This window comes from Condylura cristata, unplaced genomic scaffold, assembly GCF_000260355.1.
Source record: "Condylura cristata isolate star-nosed mole 26May11 unplaced genomic scaffold, ConCri1.0 scaffold00009, whole genome shotgun sequence".
In the NCBI taxonomy this organism is placed as follows: Eukaryota; Metazoa; Chordata; class Mammalia; order Eulipotyphla; family Talpidae; genus Condylura; species Condylura cristata.
In genome coordinates this window covers 28,693,418-28,716,026 of record NW_004567110.1, presented here as the reverse complement: position 1 = coordinate 28,716,026, position 22,609 = coordinate 28,693,418, and the positions used below count along the sequence as shown (strand labels likewise).

General features: G+C 37.9%; 1 protein-coding gene across 1 annotated transcript in view; it reads left to right on the top strand.

Annotated features, from left to right (window-relative positions):
• Positions 1-22,609, top strand: part of CPQ (carboxypeptidase Q) — a 233,789-nt gene that overhangs the window by 155,570 nt on the left and 55,610 nt on the right. The window contains exon 4 of the mRNA XM_012722824.1: positions 381-588. Within this exon, the coding sequence (XP_012578278.1) occupies positions 381-588 (208 nt within the window). The remainder of the gene's footprint in view (positions 1-380; positions 589-22,609) is intronic.

Here is a 22,609-nt window from a genome sequence, read left to right as displayed (position 1 = left end):
CACTATTAATGTTCTTAAATTCTTAAGAGTTTGAGCCAACTTGCAACTTTAAAAAATTATCCAAAATTATCTCAATAAATGCCATGTATATTTCAACTAGATTATTATTATTAAATTGAAGTTCTAAGTTACTTTTACCAAAAAAAGATTATTTACCTTTGCCCATTCCTCTTACTCCTCTGCAAATAAAGAACAGTGAAACTCAAGTGTTGAATGTAGAGGGTAGGTGGTGGGTATGGTGTGAAGTATACAGCTGCTGAGGTGAGAACCATATACTTGAAGCATACATTGTGTTATAAGTTACCTTTACCTGAATAAACAGAAAGAAGAACATGATCTTTTCCAACATTTAAGGTAACCAGGTGGCTTCTTTGCTCAAGTCCTCACACAGGTGTTCAGGAATACCAGGATGGTGTGCCAAAGATCCCCACAGCATGTATCACAGTAGAAGATGCAGAAATGATATCAAGAATGGTTTCTCATGGGAACAGAGTTGTCATTCAGCTGAAGATGGGGGCAAAGAACTACCCAGATGCCGATTCCTTCAACACAGTGGCAGAGATCATTGGTAGAAAGTACCCAGAGCAGGTAAGTGAAGGATGGTGGCTGTCTGTGCCTTGGGTGCTGTGATCAAGTTTCAGATGTTAGAACTAATGAGAGAACGAGAGAATAGGATTTTGCAGAGATGATCTGCATGGGTTCATTAAGGGCAGGCACTCTAACATTCACCGTCCCCCACCCCCAACAATTTTAGTACATTAACTGAAGAAGTGCAGGATGAGTTGAAGGGCAGAATAGGATCCAAAGGGTGGAAATTCACTTCTGGATAGCTGAGGATGGTATATGTACAGGTGTGTTCTGTGTATTTCACTGGGAGCCAGCTTGGCATTGGAGAGCATACCGATAGCTAATAATTACTATGTTTATTGTGTGAATTATCTGATCTTTTCATAATTCAATGAAATAGAAGCTATGTTCTTCATAAGTGAGGAAAATAACAAAGAGGGAAACACACTTACCTCTGTTCCACATAGCCACTAAGTGATTGAGCAGAGATGCAAATTCAGGACCTGTAACTATTAAACCAAGCTTTAAGCCACATTTTATGTGCAATTTCCAGAATTTTTTTCTTAGTGACATTTAAAAATCTAGTAGTCCTAGAGCCATATCCAAATTCTGTACTAGCTGAGGGTTAGAGTTGTTTATCCTTTGAGTCTGCAAAAAAAGGGATGGTGGATATAACTAGCAGGATGGAGGTGAGGGTGAGATTAGATCATGCACATCAGAGAGGCTCACTCAATTCCTTTACTTCGTATGGCAGCAAGTGTACAAAAGCCAATTTTTATATGATTTCCTGGTGTAAATCTTCAGTACCAGTTGAAATTCTGAAAATAGTGCTTAAAAATAGTTACTGAGGAATTTCAGAGTTGTATTTATTTGAGGAACTCGGAAGGATAAAGAGGAATGATGATGGAGTTTGGGGATGGAGAGACCGTCAGCGTGTGTCCTTTCTGACTTTATATTTTACTGGTAAGTGGCATTGTGATGTGGAGACATAGGCTCCCATTTACTCAGATGGATGTCACCACTCTCCACCCATCACCAAGGCAAGCGTGGTTTCCACCATAGTGTATGTGTTCTCCCACCTCACCTTGTTCTCCCACCTGGTCACCTCAGCACTATATCAGATTTCCAGGGGTTTTTATTGGTTCAGTTTGTCTTACCTTTTATTTTGTATCTTCAAATTTCACATGTAAATGAAATCACCAGTACTTATCTGTCTCTTTCTGATTTATTTTGCTTAGCAAAATCCCTTCCAGCTCTGTCCATGCTGTTGCAAATGAAGGTTGCAAGAGTTTGTCTTTATATATCTATATGTCTATAGCTGAGAGTAATCCATTATGCATATTACCATATCTTCCTGATCCACTTATATATCCTTGGGCATGTAGGTTGTAAGTAGTGTTGCAGTAAATATAAGAGCACATCCATATCCCTTTGAATTAGTGGTTTTGCATTTGATGAAGGACCTCTCTCAGGACCTTTCCCAGACTTGCAATCTGTGCTGCAATAATAATTCATTTTACATTCAAGCTCCTTTTCTCCCATCCCAGATTACGTGCTTCCTGGACCTGGGTGTGTGTTAACCCTGGTGCTGTAGCCACAGTGATAATGGAAAAGCCTGCTCTCAATAGGACCATTGGGAATCAGATAGCTGGAGAGAAACTAGACTTTCAAGTATTGAGGGGAAAAAAGCAAGTCCAATTCCCTCTCCCTTTAAAAGCCTTGTAGCAAAAGCAAAGCTGAGAGTCTGTGTTCTAAGTATGGAATAGTTAAACTTAAGTGCAGTCCTTACCAGGTAGTCATAGTGTAGTCTCTAGTTATAGGATAATGATGCCATTTGAAGGCTGCTCGTGCTAGGCAAAAAGGATTTGTCTGGGTGAGTCTGGTTCTGCCCCTGAAGGTGTGAGCTACTAGCAATATTAGACCAGAGCAGCCAAGGGATGTCAGGGCTGAGGCTGAATCATTCAGGCATATGAGTACTTGGGGCTGCAAGAGTCAGACAGTTGAACTAGGACTGGCTCAGATACCTGGTGTCCTGACAACCACAGGCATCATCTGGCTGGGAGTCCGGGGCCTCCTTCTTAGCCTGGCCTGATTTTTAATAAAAATTAGCCTTATTGAGATATAATTTATGAAAGGTACATGTGGTAAACTTAAGTGTATAATCTGATTAAATTCTGTAAAATGTATAGAATAAGGTAGACACTGACCCAATCATAACATAGACTCTTTCTATCACCACCCACCACCCCTGTGTCCCTTTGCAGTTCCTCTGTTTCCTCCTCTACTCTCTTGTCCTCTGGTAGCCACTGCACTTTCCTCTGTAGAATTTCCTATAAGTGATTCCATGCAGCCTTTTGTACTTGGCTTCTCATTCAAAATACTCTTGAGATTCATCTGTATTTTTCTATCAATTACCTCTTTGCATTGCTAATATTCTAAGAATTCACTCAGCAATTGATGACATTTGATTAATTTTTAAACTAAAACGATGAATACCCTTTATTCATCATTTATTTGTCATGCACTATTATGTATTATGAATAAAACTTCTATTTCATATTCTTATATTTCCAAATATTTGTAAATATGTTTTCATTTCACTTGGGTAAATGCAGAGGAGTGGACTTGCTAGGCCAACCTAAATTTGAAGTGGGGAAGGGGGGGGGACATCTTTGTGTCCATTGTCTTGAGCAGTGTCTTGGTGGGGGGACAGGTAGCACCTTCATCAAGTGCATAGCTACATAATTCTAGAGAGGTCCCAGGATTAAGAATTTTCACCTGTCATATTGTTGCATCATATTCCAAGTGTTATTCATAAATATCTTGTTGCCAAGATGTGAAAGGTTGATTAACCAAAGTTCTTCCACAAAGAAGTCACAGCACTACTTCCACAGAAGGAATATAGACAAGCACAGTGAAGACTGGGGAAGTGAGTCTTGGGGAAGCCAACCTCATAGCTAGCTCACTGGGAACCATGGGGGAAGTCCAGAGTGTGAAGGGAAGTGGAAGTGGTAACTGAAAGAGCCAGACAAGTTCTGAGGCAGTCAGCCTCAGATAAATGCCACCTCTTCTACGCAGATTCTCTGAGTGACCTCCCTTCCTCCCAATGCTTCAGTCATTTTATTTTTGGTGTTCCAACAGAGCTTTCCAGTGTCTTGAGCAGAAACTTATTTTTTTGATTCCTTCTCTTTTTCCTCTAATGCCTGTCCTAGAACTTATCATGCAGTAACCTTTTAACACATTTTATTTTAGTAAGAGCAAGAGAGGACGCAAAGAAGATTGTTGGAGGATTTTCTTCATCTATAAGTTTTTCTGCCCATATGGGATACTGATATTCCACTGGAATGTTGGCCATACCCCCTCCGTGAAGCTCTGTCTGTGGACACCTGAAATCTCAACAACCGTATCCGATCCCTCACCTGCATCTCTTTCCTGTTAAAGGAGCCACATCTACCAAACAGTTTTGCTAGGGAGCTTTGTCATTTTTTCATTCTCTCCTCCTTATCACTATCCTCCAGCAAGGTGCCACAGGCTATTCAGTCTACTTCCAGTATATTTAAAAAGCATTCTGTTCCTGTCTTTCTTTCACTGTCATTACTCTCCCAGTTTGGGCCCTTGCTATTTTTCTCCTGATTTTTTTTTTCTTTCTGATCTGTGTATTTGCAATGCAGCTCAGTTGTCTTTTAAAACACGGATCTCTACATAGTATTTCCCTGCTGTCAGGCCCCCTCCTGCGTTCCCTGTAAGATAAAGATTATGGAAAGAAAATACTAGGTTGAGTGACCAGGCATGAGCAGAAGAAAGAGGAAAAGAGACAAAGAGTTTTGGGAGGATTAAATAGGAGGTAGTTCTAGTTCAGAGGAGATTATATAGTAGTGTTGATAAATGAGCAGAGAATGAGAGCAAAGAAAGAGGGAAAGGAAATGCATGATAGGGATTCAGTGCCAACTAAGAACCTCTGTTTCATTAGCCAGTGAAGGAGTTCAGCCCTGCTGAACCCTGGCAAGTTTTCCTAAAGTTATTCAGCTTTGTTTTTAATTATAAGCAATGCTGACAGTGACATAAACACTGTCCTTAATAGTTCAGGTTTACTAACTTGTCTTTGACACATCCTTGCTACCTGTTCCATACTGTGCTAAAGAATAGTCCTATATAATCCTGAACAAATTGGTTGCAAAGAAAATTATCTCTAAAAAAAGGAATTGCTGAAATTACTATTATCCTGCTTATAAGTTGTACATCCTGGATGACTTGAAGGGAGGCTAATACTCAGTATATTAGCCTCTTCGGCTTAACACTTTATTATATAATCTAGCCATTCTGAACAGAATTAACCACAGGCTTTAAAAAAATACAATAATATAAATACCTTATTGGGTTTCAATATCTACCAATAGCAAACCAGGGGTATTTACACAAAAATCCTATGATTTTCCTAAAAGAACCCATGTTGGCTTGTTTAGACTCTTTTAAGACCAATATTCTCTGTCTACTCTGATATCGTCAGAAATTATTCCTCTGTGATTTAGTGAACACTTCGAGGGGAGGTGTTCATTGAGTGAGAGCAGTTTTCTGGAAGCTCTGATGTTAGGCATCTCATCTCCGATCTCTCAGACAGCTTTATCCCTGGGAAACAATTGTATCCTTCAGAATGTGTCTGAGAGTGAGAACTCCTGAGCTGATCCTTCTTAACACTAAAGTAATCCTTCCTCCATGTATTAAAGAACTAATTTGTATTAAAAAAATTCATAGAAATGTTTGTGCCAGCCATGAATCAATTTCATTATTTTAATCAAAAAGTCTATCCAACTACTTAAAATCATCTGAATTGGAGGCCAAGACAAGAGAAGTAGGGATTGTAACAATATATTGCCCACTCATTGATCTTCAGATGAGGAAACTGTGAGTGACTTGCCAAGAAGATAACAATCAGTGCAGGGTAGGAATATGTCTGGAATGAGATTCCAGATTTCCTGACTCCCATTTCTTTCTACTCCAAAGGCAATTCATTATGCCTGGGTATACCTTAGCTGGACAGTGTCTACACCTGAGGGATACAGATTGACTCAGGACACAGGTGGTGCCATCCCTACCAAGTAATGACACAGAAGTTGTGTTGTTCTCCATACTTTTTTCCTGATATCTCTCTTAGGCACAAAGTGCTAACATGTGTACTCCACCTTCTCTCAGAGTTTCCTTAGAGCTCCCACGAGGTCTGTCACCTGGAAAACTTAAGCTATGCTTGGTGTGATCCTTCTACACATCTTCCTGCCATAGTCTGTCTTGTCTCTTGTCTTCTGTTTTAGCTTCTTGCCACTTTGGAAGTGAATCTGGTGGATACAGCACTTCTGCAGTGTTAAGACTCTGTATGATGCCTTATCCTCTGCATCTCTCTTTATGTCCCTTCACCCTTACCAACCAGGTGTTTTTGTTTTTGCAGAGGACCAAAGACAAAGCTAAAGTAGAACTAGTTTGTAATAGAACACACCTCCCATTAAAGTGTTCACTAAATCACAGAGGAGTAATTTCTGAAGATGTCAGAGTAGATAGAGAATATTGGTCATCATTATCATTTGAAATAATTTTAGACTCACAAGTGACATGTGAGTTCAGGCAGTTCACTTTGTAAAATAGTGCAGAGCTTTGGCATACCTTTGATTAGATTCCCCTCCCCAACATCTTACAAAACCATAATACCTGAACCCACAAGTCACTGCCAGTGAGGAGCTCTTACAAAGTAGGGCTGCCTTTGCCTTTGGGGCATCCTCTGGGTGGTGACCCATGGGGGCCCCTAGCCTAACATTAACTGGAGTAGCCCTTTTCCAAGCTTTGTTCTGATGCTTCCTGGGCTTCCCACTCAAATAAGCAGACACAGAAAGATAGTTGTGCGCAAATGAAACTGGCAGAAGGGCAAATTACCTGAAACTAGGATTCCATTGTACCTGCAGGAGAGACTCTCACACTGATAATAGACTCCCTAGTGTTGACGCTTGAAACTGTTTTGATACTCATTGATTTCCTAGGTCTTATTTTCCTGTGAACTTTCTTTAGTAAGTGAATTATTAAATACAGTTTGATTAATTAATTAATTTTTTGTTAATATTGATAAACTTAAGAAATTTTTTAGAAAATTATTCTTTTTAGACTATTCAAAAACCTATTTTGATAAAGCCTTGATGGAGGGAATTGCTCTTATATCTTTTCCCTCCAGCTGCTATTTTCATAGATTCAAAGAACAATTTCAGTTTCATATGCCAGTATTATATCAAATATAATGCAGCACTGTGTGGGCTAGCAGGAAACATTGAAATGAACGCTCTAGCTTGTTAACTGGACAGTTCGATTTTTCTTTGTATATGTGCAGAACAGGGTTTCTCAATACATCCATATTAACAATTGGGGGTCAGCTAATTCATCAATGTGGGAGGCAATTGTATGCATTGTAGGAGAGTTAGAAGCATCCTTTGCCTTCACCCCAACTCCTGCAGCTGTGACCATTAAAAAGGCTTCCAGATATTTCCAAATGTCTCCTGGGGGACAGAAGTCACTTCAGATTGAGACTCACTGGTATGGAGTAATGGAAAACACTGAGTGGGTGAGACCAGGCCTTGATTCTAGCTTTATTTATGCCAAAAATGAGTTGAATGACCTTGAGGTAGAGAGGGGGGGTCTCTGAATCCTTCAACTATAGAATGGGAGACTTTGTCTGGAAAAGCTCAATGGTCATTTCCAGCCCTAAATTCTATTACTTAAAAAAATAATAATGTTATCATCAGACTGATGATTCACCTTGTATATTATTAGAGAGTAAGACATAGAAAGATCCTTCTCATTTTCTCACAGAGTAGATGTAATGGTAGGAATTTTTTAAAATATAATAGTTTATTTTTATAACACTTTGTGCCTTTTTCCATCTCAGTTGTAATCCCCATGGGCTTCCCATCACCAAATCACCCATGTACCATCACCATAGTCCAGTGCACTCCTTTCCCCACCCCCGTTTTTATCCCATTCCACCCCCATAAAATGTCTCTGGTATATAGTTGTTCATTATTATTATTATTCCCACCCCCCCACCTCCGGTCCTTTATACTCCTGCTATGAGTGAAACCATCTGGTATTTTTCTTTTTCTTTCTGGTTTATTTAACTAAGCATGATTCCATCCAGCTCCATCCATGTTGCTGCAAAAGACATGTGTTTATCTTTTTGATTGCTGTATAATATTCCATTGTGTCTATATACCACATCTTTTTAATCCAGTCATCTGCTTTTAGGCATTTGGGTTGACTCCATGTCTTTCCTATTGAAAACAAAGCAGCAGTAAACATGGGGGTACAGGTGTCTTTAAGGATCAGTGTTTTTGTGTTTTCTGGGTAGATACCTAGGAGTGGGATTGTTGGGTCATATGGAAGCTCCATTTTTAACATTTTGAGAAACTTCCAAACAGTTTTTCACAGTGGTTGTACTAGTTTGCATTCCCAAGTAATGGTAGGATTTTTAAAAATATTCTGTGTTCATAAATTTAGGAACTCTTCTACTTAAAAAGTCAAACAGTTTCTTTATTCCTTTAGCCTTTACTATGCTAATGTACACTAGGAATATTTTTAGAGATGATTTTGTAATATTCTACAAACTTTTTGAGGAACCATAGGATATTGACATAAGATCTACTGGGCAGCTTATGCTTGAGTATTTTTTGATAATCATTTTTTAAAGCTATTCATTAATTAATTCAATACGCATTAACTGAGTATCTGACTTGTGTCAGCACAGGGTTATATCCATGGCATTGGACAGGCTGTGGTTAAAAGCAGAGTCTGTACAATTTTGTATTTTGTTGGTAGGGTATTTTTGTCTCTCTGACCCTCAATATTAACCTTCTCCAGAGAAGGGACAGTTTATGCAAAAACAAGGGGTGAGAAATAGGAAAGGACAAGGAGAGACAAAACCAGAGGGCATTGCAGGCGACTCAAAGGGCTGTAGCTCTGTCCTGTTGACAGCAGGACTTCACCGAAGGGTTTTAGCAGCAGATTTGCATTTTTGTTCACCTTGGCTACTGTGAACATTCAAGAGGGTAAAGACTAAAATTCAACCAGGAGATAATAGAAGTTCAATTGAAACCACTGAAAAAGAGGATACAGATTCAGATAAATTGGCTGAGTTGTTTAAATTTGAATATAGGGAGAAGTACATTTTGCATGACTAGATTAATTCGCCAGTGATTTATTTAACTACTATTATATACTGGCATATCAAATTGCCCTCACAAAATTTGAGTGTTCATGGTAGAGATGCATGATTAAACAATTAGCTGCAATAGAAAATGGTCAGTGAGGTGACCCACATGGCGCAGCAGACCTCTCCTGTCTCACTCACTTCTCCCCTTAGCACTGTACTTCATCAATCTGCCTGTTCTGCTCCCCACTCTGTTTCTGGTGTATCCTCTCACTGCTCCTGCACCTCTGGCCTGTACCCCGTTCTGTATGCATAAGTGATTTTTTTTTTTTAAAGAAAGTGGTAAGTGTCATAATATAGCAGCTATGGTGTAGCATGGGAAATACATTTAGGGTCAGCCATCTTGGTCAGAGAGCCCAACGAAGTCTTTCTGGAAAGATTCAGCTGATTTCTACTGTATAAGGACTTAACAGGTAGGAGCTAACTTGCTAAATATCACCAGATGGGGAGTATTCCAAGCAGAGGGAGTTCTGTATTTAAAAGCCCAAAGAATAGTGTTATCCTTTTTTTAAATGTCTGAATCCACTTGATAGTGAACCTCTTTTCAGCGTATTATGCTGTAAAATAACCTAAAGGAAAAGTTACAACTTATTTCATGTATATGTCTTTCCACATATAAATTATTAAAATCTCAGCAATCCCTTTGGAAACTCTTTTTACATTGATGCTGTCAAAACCCTTGTTGAAGGAATAAACAAAAGCTGATTGGCCTGGTGGACAAACTCATTCCATACATAATTGAATGGTTAGAGGCTGTGCAGCAAATGCAGCTTTGCCTTTCATTTGAATATGTAGTCTTATGATTTGTAAGACCTTCCTAATGGGTACAGCAAGTTATTATGCCTGGGTGGGAGCCTTTACTAACTTAAGCAGCTGTTTAAACTTTCATAAGCAAAGCAATTATTAAATCTTTCGTAAACATATTGGTTAGAACATTTGTTCACATATTAACCTTGAGTTGGAAAGTTTTTGAGGGGTGGGGTTAAAGAGTTTTGAGCTGGCAAATGTCATTCTATTTTTTTTTTCTTATTATAAACTTTTCATGGCTTGGAACCAGCCAACCTAAATCACAAGAGGAAAATTACATGTGTAGCAAGCATGAGACATTTCATTGTTTATTTTCCAAATTTCTGAAATGTGTTCATAGCTCTGCATGCCTCTGGGCTCATAAAGACAGCACATAGGAACAGCCCCAGTCAGAGAGGCTGTCTCAGACAGATAGCCACCCAGGCAGGCAAACCGAACCTTGGGCAATACTGGCTGCTGGACTCAACAGGCCAGCTTAGTTTGCCAAAATGGGACTTGCAAGCAGGAGGAGGCCATAATCCGTGGGTTTGAACACTTTGTCCAAGTTTATAGACAGAGCCAATTAATAATAATTAGAATCAGAGGACGAATTATAATACTTATTACAAAGTACCTACTAAATGTTGCAGGCTGTGTTCCAGTCTTCTCTTGCATGGTCTCCCTTAATCTTCACTGTGATCTTGTGAAATAACCAATGTTATTATCTTCATGTTGAAGATAACAACACGAAGATATCTTCATGTTGGCTCAGAAAGACCAAAGAGTTCCAAAAACTTCTGTGTGGTAGTGCTAATTAAGTTTGTCCTGTCTCGAAACTCATATTCATTCCTTTTTAAATCTTTTTACTTTTTTGCATAGAAAGAAGAGGGTTGTAGACCAGAGGTATGGGGCTTGAGAGAATTTACCAGAGACAGAATGGAGAGCAAAACAGGAAGATTTAACCCCTAGGCCACCAGGGAGGCCAACTCATACTCTGAACAATTTATTGTCCCAGTTTTTGTAGTCCTCTTATTTTCCAATTCATGAAATACCATTGCAGAAAGCATTTCCTGAGTTGCCCTAAATGAAAAGAAAACCAGCAAAACTATCGGCATTACCATCAACAAAACAAATGCTGGTTAAATGCCTACAATGTGTAGAATTCTCTTAGTAAGCCTGGAGAAATACTGAGTCAGAGAGAAAAGGTGATAAAGGGGCCCTTGCCTGGTGGGTGATAAGTAAGCAGGCAATAAATTCTGCACCCTAAACTTGACAGCACGAATGTGGGCCCCATAGCACCACCATATCTTGTTTGGCTCAGTACTGACATCATATACTTTACAGTTTACAGTGGACTCTCACCTGTAGCGCCCACTTCACCCTAACAACAGGGCTAATTACTACAAATGTCACTTCAAGATAGAAGCCGAGATTCAAAGTCAGTAAGTCGTACACACACCTAATAAGAAGGAGATAAAACTCAAAGTTTGAGTTCTCTGTAAGTGGCTAGAGTCCTTCAGTTTTATATAAGCATAAAATAAATGCTCTGAACAACAGCCTAAAAATGAAATAGTTTAAATAAATTATTGCAATATAATGTAATAAAACAGATTTGGCAACTTTAAAACATGTCCACAAATTCTTTGATCTTCTAAAAGACAGAGGCTAATTTATATTCTTTACATGTAGGCTGTATTTAGTGATTTACCTCCAGTAAATAGAAAGTGACAGAAATGGTAGTATTTAATGTCCAAGAGTGGAACATGTAAAGCAAGGCAGTTTCCTCCTGCTCTTCTTCTCGTATCACTCACTCTGCAGGGTCACTCAGCTGCCATGTTGTGAGGATACTCAGGCAGCTCTGTGGAGAGGTTCTCAGGACTGAAGCTTTCTGCTTTCAGATAGCCCGTGTATGTAACAGCTGTAGTCAAGACTTCAAATAACTGTAACCCTGGCCAATATCTTTACCACAACCCCTGAGAGCCAGAATCACCCAGCTAACCCACTTCTGAGCTCTTAACTAACAAAAACTCTGAGATAGTAAACACCGTTTTAGCCATTAGATTTTAGAAAAAAAAAAAAAGAACACAGTTGTCAAGGAGTGTAAGATACACATGAAGGGTAATTTCATGGGATCTGGCTGTTAGGACAGCTGGCTAAAAGATGAGAAAGAAGAGTAGAATTAAAATTTTTTTGAAAGATTTCATGTATTTATGAATACAAGAACTGAGGTGTAAGCCAGAGGTAGGACAGGAGGAGGATTCACCACATAGAGTGGGTAGCAGAATAGGTAGATAGCCTGAAATACACTGCTGAGGGGAGCAGCGGGTGAGACAGCTTGGAGAAGAGGCCTGCTGTGCCATGTGGGCTGGGGATTAAACTTGTGCTCCAGTGGCTGGTGATAGCTTGGTCGCACTGTCTTTAATCCCTGCGCCAACAGGGAGCCCAAGAGTAGAAATTTAATAAATAGTGAAATTTTTAGTAGGTGTTCTGGACAAAGAGAAAAGTGTATGCAAAAGAGTATGCATGTGTGCCACAGTACGGCACACTTTACAAACTGCAAATAAACAAGACAAAGTCACAGTTTAAAAATCATAACATTTAGGGTTGAGAATCTCACAAAGAATTTGCTGTATTATATGGTAATGTAGCAACTAATGTTCCTACAAGTGACTTGAGCCTAGAAGAAGTTAAGTTTGTGAAAGAATGTTAAGATGATAGGGAAGCATTGAAAGCATTTTCTGCTTAACAAATCAAGACCAAAAACATACTGTATAAATCCTGAGTGAAGGGTACCCAGGATATCCAAAATAACCTCCTCTCTACATTGTTACCTCACTAAACAGTCTGGGTCTGCATTTTGAAATTTTAAGCTTACATATAGGGCCAAGTAATACCTTATGAAGAACATCTGGATTTTCCCCAGGACTTAACTCCACCAATTCTGCGGCAACAATCAGGTAGAAATTAACATTTTATAACCAATTATGTGCTTTGCTTGGCATCATGCTAACCAACTGAATTTTTTAAAAAGAGAATTGCCCAAATTGACTTGTTATTCTATGCCGTATCTCATTCATTGGCTATTTATTGAGTGCTACCCATGTGTTACCCACTGTGACAGGCCTATAAACCAAACCTTTATGTCTGTATTACAAAAACCTCTTTGCATCCCAGTCTTAGCTCCACTATTTCCTAAGGTTAATCGTGAACCCTTATAGAAAGACTGTGTTTCTTGTTTAATTTGGGTTTTTCATATAAAATTAATACCTACTTATTTGAAAAATAGAGAAAAATGAAAAGAATTTTTACTCAAAACACATTAACTCAGACAATTGCTGCTCAATCTTTGTATTTCCTTCCCTCAATTTCTTCTGAGTATTTTTATTTAGTTATCTTTTATAGTGTCTGATTCAACTTTTGTTTGGCATTTGGCAACTATCTCTTGAAATAGAAACAAGTATATTTCAGTTATTCTAACAGTTGTATATTTTGTAACTTATTTAGCCTTTTATTCAATATTTTTATTATATATGAATATTTCAGTACAAATAACGTTGTAGGTACATAAACATACAGCTAGGATTCTGAAGCTGTCTTTTTAACTGTGTATGGGCTTTCCTAAAATGGGGGTAATTTTTTAAAGATTTATTTATTTATGCATACAGAACTGGGGTACAGACCAGAGGTGCAGGGGCAGTGAGAGGATTCACCAGGGACAGAGTGGGTAGCAAAACAGGCAGATTGAGGAAGTACACTGCTCAGGGGAGCAGCAGGCAAGACAGGAGAGGTCTGCTGCACCATGTGGATCACCTCAGCGGTTGGGGATCAAACTTGCACTGAAGTGGCTGAGGCTAGCTTGCAAGTGGTATTTGTCTTTCTCCTTCTGATTTCTATCACTTAGCATAATCCCCTTTGGTTTATCCCTGTTACTGCAAATGACAAGATTTCATCTTTTATATGGCTGAGTAATATTTGTATGTGTGCATGCATCCATCACATTTTCTCTACTCACTACTCATCCATCTTTGTTTAGATTGTTTCTATGTCTTTACTGTTGAGAATAGTGCTGCAATAATCATGGGAGGCATAAGTCTTTTGAGGTATTGCTTTTGTATTCTTCAATTAAATACCCAGAATTGTAGTTACTGAATCATATGATGTTCTATTTTAAATTTTTTTTTTTTGAGAAAACTCTATGCTGTTTTCCATGGTCTGCAGCATTTTACATTCCCATCAACAGTGGATAAAGGTTCCTTTTTTTTTGTCATAGCCAACAATAATTATTTCTTGACTTTTTGATAGTAGCCTTTCTAAACACTATGAGGTGAAATATCATGTGCTTTTGATTTTCATTTCCTTATGTTGATGTACAGCACCATTTTTGTCTCTGTTAATCATCTGTATATTATATTTGGTAAAATGTACATTAGATCCTCTGACAATTTTTAAATTGAGTTGAATGTGCTTTTGTTTATATATATTGGATATTAACCACTTGCTTAATATATTGTTTGTAAATATCTTCTATATCTTCTTTTTCTGTGCAACATCTTTACATAGTCTCTTTATTTAGATTTTTCTTTTGCTGTTAGAGATGAATTCATTGACATCACTAAGATCAGAGTCAGTGAGCTTTTAATTTTTTCCTGTGTGTTTTTCTGATATAACTGTTCTGTGCCAGGCCTCCAATACTATGCTAAATAATAGTTGCAAGAGTAGGCATTTATGCCTTCTCCTGACCTTGGATAAGAAACCTTCAGTTTTTTCTATTGAGTATGATGTTGGCTATGACTTTGTCACATATGGCCTTTACCAATTTTAGGTATGTCCCTTCTATTTGTACTTCCTAAAGAGTTTTTGTTGCACATTGATGTTGAGTTTTATCAGATGTTTTTTCTGCCTCTATTGAGATGATTGTGTGATTTTTTTTATCTTTCATTTTGTTGATTTGATGAATCACACTAATGGATTTGCATGAAACTGTTTTCTTCCCTGAGATAAATCACACTTGACTTTGGTGTAAAATCTTTTTAATGTATTGTTGTGTTTGCTTTGATAATATTTTGTGGAGGAATTTTGCAGCTATGTTCACCATAGAAATTGTCTGGTGATTTTATTTTTGTGTGCTATCTTTATCTAATTTTGGTATTAACCTTATGCTGGTTTCATAAAAGAAGTTAGCCAGTGTTCCCTCCTTAATTTTTTCTTGATATTTTGATAAGAATTGGTATTAGAATTTGTTTGAATATTTGGTAGAATTCACCAGTGAAACCATATGGTCCTGGACTTTTGTGTGAAGGTTTTTTTTTTTTTTTTTGTATCTCAATTTCCTTACTTGTGATAACTCTGCTTAGATTTTGTGTACTTCATTACTCAATCTTGGGAGACTGTGATTCTTGGACTTTATCCATTTACTCTAGGTTTTCCATTTTGTTGACCGATATTCATAGTAGTTTCTTATGACCTTTTGTATTTCTGTGATATCCATTTTTTTTTTTTTGAGCTATTCATTGTAATGTCTCTGGTTTCATTTCTAATTTTATTTATTGGAGTCTTTTTTTTTTAATCACTGTGTCTAGCCAAAGGTTTGTCTATTTTATTAATTTTTTCAAAAATTCAGCTCATTTCACTTACCTTTCATCTTTTTAAAAATTTTCTTTTGTTTACTATTTTGTTTATTCTGCTCTGATTTTTGTTATTTCCCTCCTCCTGACTTTGAGCTATGTTTATTCTTCTCTTTTTAGTTCCTTTAAAGTTAGATGTTTTATTTCAGCTTTTTCTTGTTTCTTGAGATAAGTCTGTATGTCATAAACTTCTTAGTACTGCTATTGCTGCATCCCAAACATTCTGGTATGTGGTATTTATATTCTCATTCCTCTCCAGACATATTTTGACTTCTTCGATTTTTAAGTAATTTAATAGTTGTTCAGTAGCCTGTTATTTAATTCCTACATTTTTGTGGCCTTTTCAGTTTTCTTTCTATAACTGATTTCTAGCCTCGTACTGATGTGGTCAGGACAAATGCATGATATACTCTTGATTTTTTAAAAAAATATATCGAGATTTGTTTTATGTCTTATGTGATTTATCCTTGAGAATTGTTCTTTCTACATGAAAGAATATATATTTTCTGCTTTTGGTCGGAATGTTCTATATATTAGTTATGTCCATTTGATCTGATAATCATTTAATACAAATGTTTTCTTACTGATTTGTCTGGAGGTTCTATCCTTTGATGCAAGTGGGGTGTTTAAATCTATTATTCTGTTTCCATCAATTTCTTTAGATTCATCAATACTTGTTTTATACATTTTGATGTTCCTATGTTGAATGTATATAAACTGTCTGGGCTTGAAGCCAGGCTTAGCCACAAATCTCATTTGTCATATTGATGATAAAAATATATTTTTAATTAAAGAAAAAATAATGAGTGGATATTTATGTAAATGAACTAATGAATGAAAGGTATTCCTTATCTACCAGGCAAAGCAAACGATAAAATAAAAAGATTAAATGGAATAGATTGTGACATGGCAGACCTCTCCTGACCCTCCTGCTGCTTCCCTCTGCAGTGTATTTTATCAATCTGCCTGTTCTGCTCCCCACTCTGTCTCTGATGAATCCTCTTACTGCCCCTGCACCTCTGGCCTGTACCCCAGTTCTGTATGCATAAATAAATAAATCTTTAAAAAAAAGAAATTTAAGATTGTTATGGGTTTCAAGTCTATGAAACATGTTCAATATGATTCCATGTTGCATCACCTCCATTGAGAAGGAAATATATGGCATCCCCAATTTTTGCTTCTGGGTTAATGTTATTTTTCTAGCATGCTATGCATCCTACACTATCTATAAATTGAATTCAAAAGCAAATTTGGATTTATCATTGTTTTTCGTTATAAGACACAGCATTTTATGGACTTCACTAGGTAGGAAGATTCTACTTTCAGAGTGCTGTTAGCTTTCAGAATGGTAAATGATTACCTCAGTGGAAGGGAAACATGGAAGATGAAATTGTTTTGAAAAAAATTTTTTTTTATTTTGAACAATAAATGCTAGGGACATGGATTACTTCCTAATATCAGTGAATCACCAAAACAATAATCATAACAATCAGCTTGAGTTTATCATGTGTCAAAGATTTTGTTTTGTCAGTTTCTCCTTTAATATTCCAAACAAATTTATGAGTCAGGTACTATAATTTTCCTCATTTTGTAAATGAGGAACTGGACGTTTTAAGAGATTAGGCAACTTGCCTATGGCCATAGGACTGACAAATGTTGAGGGTAGAAAAATTAAATCTTAGTCATTTAGATTCAGTTTCTCAAGCCCAGAGGTTCCGTTTCTATGCTTTTTAAAGAAAATATATACTCATGAGATTAGAAAATGTGTGAGATTTGTCAGTAACACTATCAATTGCAGGTCCTCTCTGTAATCACAAATGAATTTTATTTACACAACTCTATATTAACTCTGTGAAAGACAAACAAAACTCATGTTGAATTTCGCTGGTAATTGGGGAGACGGTGGGTCAGGAAAGTATTGAAACCTCAGTATCCAAAAATACTGTGCTTTTTCAAGTGGTTCAAGTTCCCTTTTGATTTGTAAGTGGAGTAGGTGAAGCTCTCATTCTGCAGTTGTCACTCTGTCAATATCTGAAATTACTTTTTTAACTATTTTCTTACATTTAGGGGAGAAAAGCAAAAAAAAAAGTTAGGAAGCCTCTGAAAGTACGGCTTAAGAAACAATCAGTTATCTGCCCAACATCAAATCCTTTAGGAAATGGCTCCTCTCACAATATTTTTGCTTCAGTTATACTGCAGGTTCCCCCTATGAAAAGCTGGAGTCTGTGCCTCTGAGACACACAGGGACAGGTCAACTTGGGTTTGCAGATATGTGAGCCACAGGATTTCCTTTTGCTCAAACAAGTTCATATGCCTCTCTGAGATATTTGAGGATTCAGGGAGATATTGTTTGTGAAAGTTTGGGTACAGAGCTATTATTCAGTGAATGCTGCTATTCTTTGAAATTATTAGTCCTGGGGACATTTCTTTTCTTCATCTATAGAAAGAAACACAAAAGTAGATGCTTTCCCGTGGAAGCAGCAAAGACAAATGATATTTGAGAAGCACTGCTGTTTAAATGATGAATTAGCAAAGGATAAGCAGGTGACTGTGAAGAGTGGTCTGATTAACTGCTACTTTATTATAATATGGCTGTTGAAATTCACAGTACTTCATTCTTAAAAAAAAAAAAAATCAGTGATGTGAAAGAAATGCAGTCCTCTTGGGGGAAGAAAGGGCAGGAGGTTTGGAGTGAAATACGGAGGGGAAAGACACTCTTTAGGGCCCTCCCTGGTGGTGCAGCAGGTTAAAGCACAGCACTGAGAAGCTAAAGCCACTTCCACATGAACTCTGCTCCGGAGGTGACCACATGGTGTGGCAGTCCTCTCCTGACCCGCCCGCTGCTCCCCTCGGCAGTAAACTTCGTAGATCTGCCTGTTCTGCTCCCCATTCTGTCTCTGGTGAAGCCTCTCGCCACCCCTAAGCCTCTGGCCTGTACCCCAGTTCTGTATGAATAAATAAATCTTTTCAGAGTTATGGGGGTGGAGGGCTCCAGCTTATTGATAAAGGTTCCACTATGGGTGGGGATGACTTCAAAAATGAAACAGGGCATACAGTGTCGATTTGATAATAAGACTATAGAGAATTGTAAATGAGATGCTCAGGAGGCATCTGTATTAAGGGAACCCAGTTCTCTCCGATGAAAGTTTGTGTGCAACATAAGGGCTTGTGGTGGAAAAAGAAAAGACCCTGGTGGCTGGTGGAAAACCGATGTGAAATGATGGGAGAGTTTTCATTCAACCTTTCACTTTGATATTTAATATAAGGACCTGGAGAGAGTATTAGAAGCTATAGGTGCCTACCTACTCAAAATGCGACATTTATTAGTTATTTCATGTTTGAAAATTGCCAACTTGCCAGCATTTATACCAAAAGTAGAGCATTTGGAATTTGAAATGCATTTCCACACAGATAGCTGGAAATTTGATCTTCTAGTACTAGGTGTACCAGAACAAGGGTAAGAGAATGTCACTAAGAGGAACATGGGGTGATGGAAAAAGAGACTTTCTCCCATCTTCTAGGGACTTTGAGCCAAATATTTGGAAATAAAAATAATTAGACGATCTTGTTTTTGGTGGCCATTCTTTTGTCCTTTTCTTCCAGTTTCTGGTACTTTTTCTCCTTGACCAGTAGAATCTTCTTTTTTTGCAAAACAACCTGACAAGATATGTGTTATCCAAATGATATAACAAGAAAAACCCAGCTCAGGGAGATTTATGTAACTTGCTCATGTCCATATACTAAGTCAATGGGAAACTTTGTTTTCATAATAAAGTATGTTTTTTTCTAAAACTCATGAACCCCAACCTCGTTTGACTTGGAACATTTGAGTTAGTAGTTCCATCATTAACACAATAAAGGAATGCTAGTTGGGGTGGAATTTATGCACAAGGGAAAAGTGTGCTTGACTTTAAAACTTTAGGAAACGTTGATTTTGATAGTAGCCTTGTCCTCTTGTTGAAGAAAAATCTTGGTGTGTTGCCAAATGCTGGAGATAGGTAAACTTGGGAGTGTCTCATGTGCTATAAATTAGTAGAGACAGATAGGTTGGACTGTTTCGTTTGTTGCAGCATAGAGAATAAAAAATGGCCAGACATACATAGCTAGCTGTTGGGGAATTGGGTGTTTGGAAATTGGGAAATGTCTGAAGTCACAAGTCAGTGGTCCTATTGCTTAACAACTCTATTTCCTCATCTAGTTTTAACAATTTTAATAAATACAACTTTCAAATTTATTTGTGTGTGCCTAAGGCCTGATAGTGTTGCCTATGAATGATGCATGAATGACAATTTTACAATATGTAAGATGAGTTTTACTCTGACTCTTGGAATCACAGAATCTCAAAGTTGGAAGGGAATTTAATATTCTCTCTTGGATTTGCTCTTTATTTGAACTTTGCTTTACACTTGCATGTGGTACTTAACTGACATATCCTAGTCCTTTGGATAGCTCTTATTATATGAAAGATCTCACTTTTGTGGTAAAACCTTCCTGCCTATAAGTAGATATTCACCACTCATTCCTTTCTCTACACATAAAATACAAATCCCATATGTCTTCTGTGTGAGAGCCTATGGCATCCTTGAGACCAGCCTCCATGACTTTGCTGATTTTCTCTTTACCCTTCTCCTCCATCTCTTTAATGTTTCCATGGGGGGCATATTCTCCAGGCAGATGTCTTTTCAGACATTGAATGAGTTGTTGGCTCAGGTTCTACCAATGCACTCAGCAGACAGCTTCCATTGTCATCCCTTTTAGGTACTGTTTCACTGGCAGAAAACTGCTCTGAGGTCATGTATGTCCCAATGCAGTCCACGTCCAGTAACTGACTCATGTGATAGTATAAAAGCCCAGTTACTTCAGCCCCATGTGGGACAACTCTGGCAGGCCAGTGGGGTTTAGAGCTGTCAGTGACTGTTAGCAGATTAGGCTGTTGTTGGGTGGCATTGCAACTTGATTTTCCCTTCTGTCCTTTCTTGGGTCAGCCTGTTCTCTTTTTTAGGTGTTTGTTCCAAAGGCCTAACCATTCCAATGCCAAACTCATAAGCATTCTGCTTCCTGTGGAACCCAACCTGTGATGAGTAGTTTCAGGTCTTCTTGTGAAACATTCTGACTTGTTTATATACGTGTACACTTGGGTAGAACTTCTGGAGTGTATAGATACATAGGGAGTAATCTCCTATATGATCATAATGCATTCACTGTAAATATTTAGAATAAGTTTCATTGCTTTATGTCCAGTGAATGAAGTTCATATATACTAGACAGTGAAGTTCATATATACCAGACAGTGAAATAGCTTAGTGTACGTGTCTTTTTTGAACACATTTTCTTGTAATTATTTTTAGTGAAGGCTTACTTTAGGTTCCCCCTCAAAAGCAGAGCTTGAGACAAGGACTTAGGTGTGAGTTTGCTCTGGGAAGTTGTCCCAAGAACAGAAATGAAAGACCAAACAACAACAGAGGAAAAGTTAATCTAAGGCTTCATTGCTGATCCACTCAACCCCGTGCGCAGCTAAGGCACTTAGCTGAATGTGTATGTTTCATCTCACAGGCCAGCACAGAAAGCCTTGAGCAGGTGAGAGGAGCCAGATACAGCTGAAGCAGGATGCTAGTAGGTTATGACTGTGCATACCAACTTGCTATAGAATGGTAGGGGCAGAAGTTGGACTGAGAAGATGTGAGACAAGGCGCAAGAGGAGACCAACATGGGAAAGTGACCAACAGTATTATTATGGTTTGGACTCTTTTTGTATATAGGTTTTATGATGAATGAAGTACATTGCCCTGGAGTTTTTTTCCTACTAAGGTTACAGAACTATTGTTAGGCTTCACTGAGCATAGTGGGTGAAACAACTTTCTGATGAATTGGAATTAGTGAAGCAGTGTGCTCATTCATGAGTAAAATACTCCTTTGGGATAGTTAGGCTTATTGACATTAAAATATCCCAAGGAAAAATAGCAAAAAAAAAAAAAAAGACTACTTAAAGATCCACATATTCCTTGTACTTTTGTACCAATATTGGACATTTATTGCCAACTATTTTGACTATAATTTCTTTAAACTTTCCTGAATGTCTTTGATTTAGTTGCTTTGTGTCCATTGCTTATCATTGCTTATTGAATGTCACAGTCTTCACTTTGATAATATTTTGCCACAAAGTGATTTTTTTTTTTTAAGTAGCAGTGAGGAGTAAGGGAATTGACTGTCCCTTATGTGTGAGTTAGCCATTAGTGATAGTGATTCAGTTCTGAAGTAGTTAGTCACAGTAACCTTAGTCATTTCATTTTGAGCCATAGTTTTGCAGTAGTAACTTTTTAATGAGCTCATCTTTGGGGTGCCAAATGATAAAGCAGTGGGCTTTTTTAAGAGATTTGAGAGATATAGTCAGACAGCCAATTAGCATTTTTATTTACTTTGGAAGGATGTTGAATCTTAAGACCTGCATGAAATTGTCCTGGTGGCACTTGCTGGGTCTAATAAATGTGTCAAAAGATGTCATATTTGTCATGCCAGGAACTTAGCAGTAATAGGAATGAGTAGACCAAGAGACTAGTGGCAAAAGAGAGAGCTGGTGAGAACAATACAGCAGCAAGATGATGCATCCAAGATGCAGAAGGAGGAAGGTCACTTAAGGCCAAGAGGGATAGAATGGGTTAAGTTCATGAAGCTGATTTCAGAATAAGGAAGCTAGTTAGGAGATATTGAATAGAAAAATAGATGGGGCCCCAAATCTGAGTGCCTAGGAAATCAGATGTCAGACTGTAGAACAGATGTCTAGCAAAGCAAATACTTGTTATGTGTCACATATTATGTTTCATGTGCTAGTCATTTTGTATGGAAAAATAATTTAATTCTCCTAGCAACTATATGAGGTAGTTGCTATTATTATTATCATCAAGCCTAGTTAGTAGATGAGGTAACTGATACACAAAAGGGGTTAGACAGCTTGTGCCATGTCGCATAGCTATTGAATGGCTAAGTCTGGCTTCAAACCTAAGTAATATTTTCCTAAAATTCATGCTTTCTGAAAACTGCTTATTGTTCACATACTTGCTTCTGAAACAGAAGCTTCTTATACATTATACCTTTCCTTTATGTCTTCAAAGACAGATTCAAAATCCCTATGTAGAGGGAAGCATTGGACATGTCTCCTCTGACCCCCCTCGACCTATAGTGTCTTGTACAGGCCGCCCAGGGAACCAAGTCATTTTCCTGGGACTGTTTGACCCTTGCCTGTCACAAGGCAGCTTGGCTAGTCAGTAACCTGCTTGCCAAGTCTCTGGATTTTCTTGCCACTTCAGGACTTAACATGAAATGTCAAATCACAGACCACAGGACAAAGCCCCATGAGCACCAGAAAAAGTTATATTATACAACACAGAAAAACAGAGAG